Source organism: Nicotiana sylvestris, chromosome 7, assembly GCF_000393655.2.
Source record: "Nicotiana sylvestris chromosome 7, ASM39365v2, whole genome shotgun sequence".
Taxonomy (NCBI): Eukaryota; Viridiplantae; Streptophyta; class Magnoliopsida; order Solanales; family Solanaceae; genus Nicotiana; species Nicotiana sylvestris.
The window spans coordinates 159,434,628-159,438,821 of record NC_091063.1 but is presented as its reverse complement, the minus strand read 5'-3'; the positions used below and the strand labels follow the sequence as shown (position 1 = coordinate 159,438,821).

General features: G+C 39.9%; 1 protein-coding gene across 1 annotated transcript; it reads left to right on the top strand.

The window, feature by feature from the left end:
- The first annotated feature begins 3,201 nt into the window (after positions 1-3,201).
- LOC138874026 (uncharacterized) lies at positions 3,202-3,954 on the top strand. The gene has a single exon (XM_070152528.1). It carries the CDS (start codon positions 3,202-3,204, stop codon positions 3,952-3,954), a length of 753 nt encoding a protein of 250 aa, XP_070008629.1.
- The last annotated feature ends 240 nt before the right edge of the window (positions 3,955-4,194 follow it).

Here is a 4,194-nt window from a genome sequence, read left to right as displayed (position 1 = left end):
TATCTTTGACTCCCAGTTACTTTCAGTTATTATATTATCAGTTTAGTTTCAGCTTTAAGTTATTTTGTTGCCTAATATACTCGGTACATTATTTTGTACTGACGTCCATTTTGCCAGAGACGTTACATTTCATGCGTGAAGGTTTAGACAGATAGACGGGTAGACCTCATCAATAGGTGTTGCCCAAGTTTAGCTTGATCAGTAAGCTTCACGTCCTTCGGAGTTGTCGGGTCTAAAGTTTTATGTCCATCTTGTGTGTGTATATATATATATATATATATATATATATGTTATGGGTAGGTCAGGGCCCTATTCTGATCACAGTACATCCATCGGTAGAGGCTAGTAGACATATCCTGTCAGTAGTGCAGTATATTGCGCTTGTAGGCCTTGTATGTATATATTGTTGGTTTGCCAGCTGTAGTAGTTATGACAGCCTTGTCATCCCAGACTTGTCGTCCCAGCTTTATATCGATGTTTAGTCAGCATTCACAAATTGTCTTGCAATGTGGCCCATGGCCAAAATATGATATTATATATTCAAAGTCCCCGAGTCGCAAGTTGGTATGCAAGGATAGGAGAAGTACCGGGCATTGGTCTTGCCCCCCAGGTTCGGGGAGTGACAAGGGTAATGATAGATGGGGGTTCAAGTCTCAACATATGTCTGTCGACTACTCTTAAGAGGTTGGGTAAAGGTCTGTATGAGATACGAGCAGAGAGTATGAAAATGAAAGCATTTGATGGGTGTCAAAGGACCATAATTGGAGAGATCAACCTCAGCCCGTAGATAGGCTCGACCTGGTTTGATTTGGAGTTTTAAGTGCTGGATATATCTGCAACCTACAACCTACTATTGGGACGACCCTGGATACACGCCACTAGGGATATAGCTTCTACTCCGTATCAGGCTATAAAGTTTGAATGGAAACACCAGGAAATAATCATCCATGGAGACGGGAGTAATCCCATTTAGTCCAATCAGATTGTTCCAGTCGTCGAAAATAGAAGGAAGTTAGGTGGAGAAACGTACCATCGCATCGAGCGCGTCAATACAATTGATAAAGACAAATGGTGGAGTAACAAGATAGAAAGTATATTGCTATGGACAGGGTATGAGCCTGGCAAGGGTCTCGGAAAGAATCTCCAGGGTATCACCGAACTAGTGCAACCGAAGTGTCATGGTACAAATTTTGGGGTTGGGTATTAATACACTTGGCACGAATACCAGAATTGGTCTCCGCCATGGCGTGGTCTTTGTTATCCGCTGGAACAACCAGTATCACATTTGCACCAGACATGTGAAATGACGTGATATAGGGGTCTGAAGAATACGAAGCTTTAGCTGGCCTAAGGAATCTATTTCTGGATGATTAAAACATGGACTACAGTGTGATCGTTGAGGAGGAGGAGGAAGACCTTACTATTCATACCATGGAGAAAGGAACTATTCTTAAAATTTGACTGCTGCAAAATCCCGGGCCCATCGAGTTCTTGGGTAGCCTGACAATTAGCATCATTTATTTTGAAAGTAATTTTATGAGCATCTAAGAATTTTTCATTATTTTCGTTTTGAACGTATTCTATTTTGAAATGATTGCTCGAGTCATCGAGCCATACTTCTTTTGATGTTTTCAATATTTATTTAATAAATTGCTATTTTTAGTATTTATTATTATCCTTTACATTTTTCTCTACAGTATTATTATTAATTATCTCGATGAATCTACGATTGTGACATGTAATGAGACAACGCATCATAAGGATAGTGATTCAGAGTATTTGGAAGATGATGTAATACCTGGGGAAATTGTCAGAGAGGTGGAAAATTTTGAAAACAAGCCTAAGTCTAACTTGGACGAAATCGAGACAGTTAACTTAGGAGATTCCAAAACAGTCAAGGAAACCTATATAAGTATTCACCTATCACCATTAGAGTAGGAAGAGTACATACAGTTCCTGAAAGAGTATGAGACATATTTGCATGGCCTTACGATGATATAACTGGTCTGAGCACATCCACAGTGGCCCACAAGTTACCCATCGATCCCATGTGCCCACCAGTGAAACAGAAGCTCAAAAAATTCAAGCCAGATATGAGTTTGAAGGTAAAAGAGGAAGTCACTAAGCAAATCAAAGCCAAGGTTCTCAGAGTGGTTAAATATCAAACCTGATTAGCCAACATTGTGCCGGTTCTGAAGAAGGACGGGAAGGTCAGAGTATGTGTCAATTATCGAGATTTATACAGAGCAAGTCCCAAAGACGATTTTTCGTTGCCCAATGTACACATACTGATAGACAACTATGCAAGCATGAGCTCCATTTTTTGTGGATTGCTTCACAGGATATCATCAAATCTGGATGGATGAAGAGGACGCAGAAAAGACAACCTTTATCACTCCATCGGGGATGTATTGCTATAAAAGGATGTCATTTGGCCTGAAGAATGCTGGAGCCACTTACAATATATCCATGACAACCATTTTCCATGACATGATTCATAATGAAATAGAGGTGTACGTGGATGACGTCATCATCAAATCCAGAAGAATCACAGATCATATAGAAGACTTGAGGAAATTCTTTAATTGGCTTCGAAGGGTACAATCTGAAACTGAATCCTGCAAAGTGTGCCTTCAAAGTCCCTGCCAAAAAATTGCTAGGTTTCATCATCAGTCACCAATGGATTGAATTGGATCCGTCAAAGGTCAAAGCTATCCAGACTTGCCACCTCCAAAGAACAAGAAAAATATGATGAGTTTCTTAGGGCATCTTATTTATATCAGTCGTTTCATAGCACAATCAACTGTGATCTGTGAATTGATTTTTAGAATGTTGAAGAAAGATGATGCAACAAACTGGACTGAATAATGCCAGAAAGACTTTCACAAAATCAAGGAATATTTGTCCAAACCACCGGTCCTTGTCCCACCAGAACTTGGGAGACCTCTCTTACTCTACTTATCTGTACTAGATGGGGCTTTCGGCTATCTCTTGGGACAATATAATAAGACGGGAAGAAATGAACAGTCCATATACTATCTGAGTAAAAAGTTTACACTATACGAAATACGATATTCTTTGTTGGAACGCACCTACTGTGCTTTAATGTGGATAGCTCAAAAGTTGAGGCATTACTTTTGTGCCTACACCACATACCTCATATTAAGAACAGATCCTCTAAAATACATCTTCCAAAAATCCATGCCTACAACGAAGTTAGCAAAATGGCAGATACTACTAAGTGAGTTCGACATCATCTATGTAACTCAGAAGGCGGTTAAAGAGAAAGCATTGGCGGATCATCTTGCAGAAAATCCTGTATGTGGAGAATATGAACCACTGAAAATGTATTTTCCCGATGAAGAGGTATTTTTCGTAGGAGAATATATCACCGAAACATATGATGGTTGTAGAATGTTCTTCGATGGAGAGGCAAACTTCAAAGGAGTAGGTATTGGAGCTGTCTTAGTATCAAAAATAGGTCAACACTATCCAGTATCTACAAAGCTCAGATTCTCGTGTACCAACAACATGGCAGAATACGAGGCCTGCATCTTAGGACTCAGGTTAGCCATTGACATGAATGTTCAGGAACTACTGGTAATTGGAGATTCAGACCTTTTGGTACATCAGGTTCTAGGAGAATGGGCTACAAAGAATACCAAGATATTACCATATTTGCACTATGTGCAAGAGTTGATGAAGAGATTCACAAAGATAGAATTCAAGCATGTTTTGAGGATTCAGAATGAGTTCGACAATGCATTGGATACTTTATCTTCCATGATACAACACCCAGACAAGGGTTTCATCGACCCTATCCTGGTAGGAATCCAAAGTCAGTCGGCTTATTATGCTCATGTTGAAGAAGAAACCGATGGAAAGCCATGGTTCCACGGCATCAAAGAATATCTAGCAAAAGTGGAATACCCGGAACACGCAAGTCATACTTAGAAATGTACACTTCGAAAGTTATCCAATCACTTCTTCTAAAGTGGAGGAATTTTGTACAAAAGGACTCTGGATCTGGGGTTGTTACGGTGTGTCGATGCCAAGGAAGCATACAAATTGCTCGAAACGATACCTGCCGGAACCTGCGGACCACTCATGAATGGGTTTATCTTAGCTGAGAAGATATTAAGAGCAGGATATTTTTGGATGACTATAGAAATAGACTACATCAGGTATATCCAG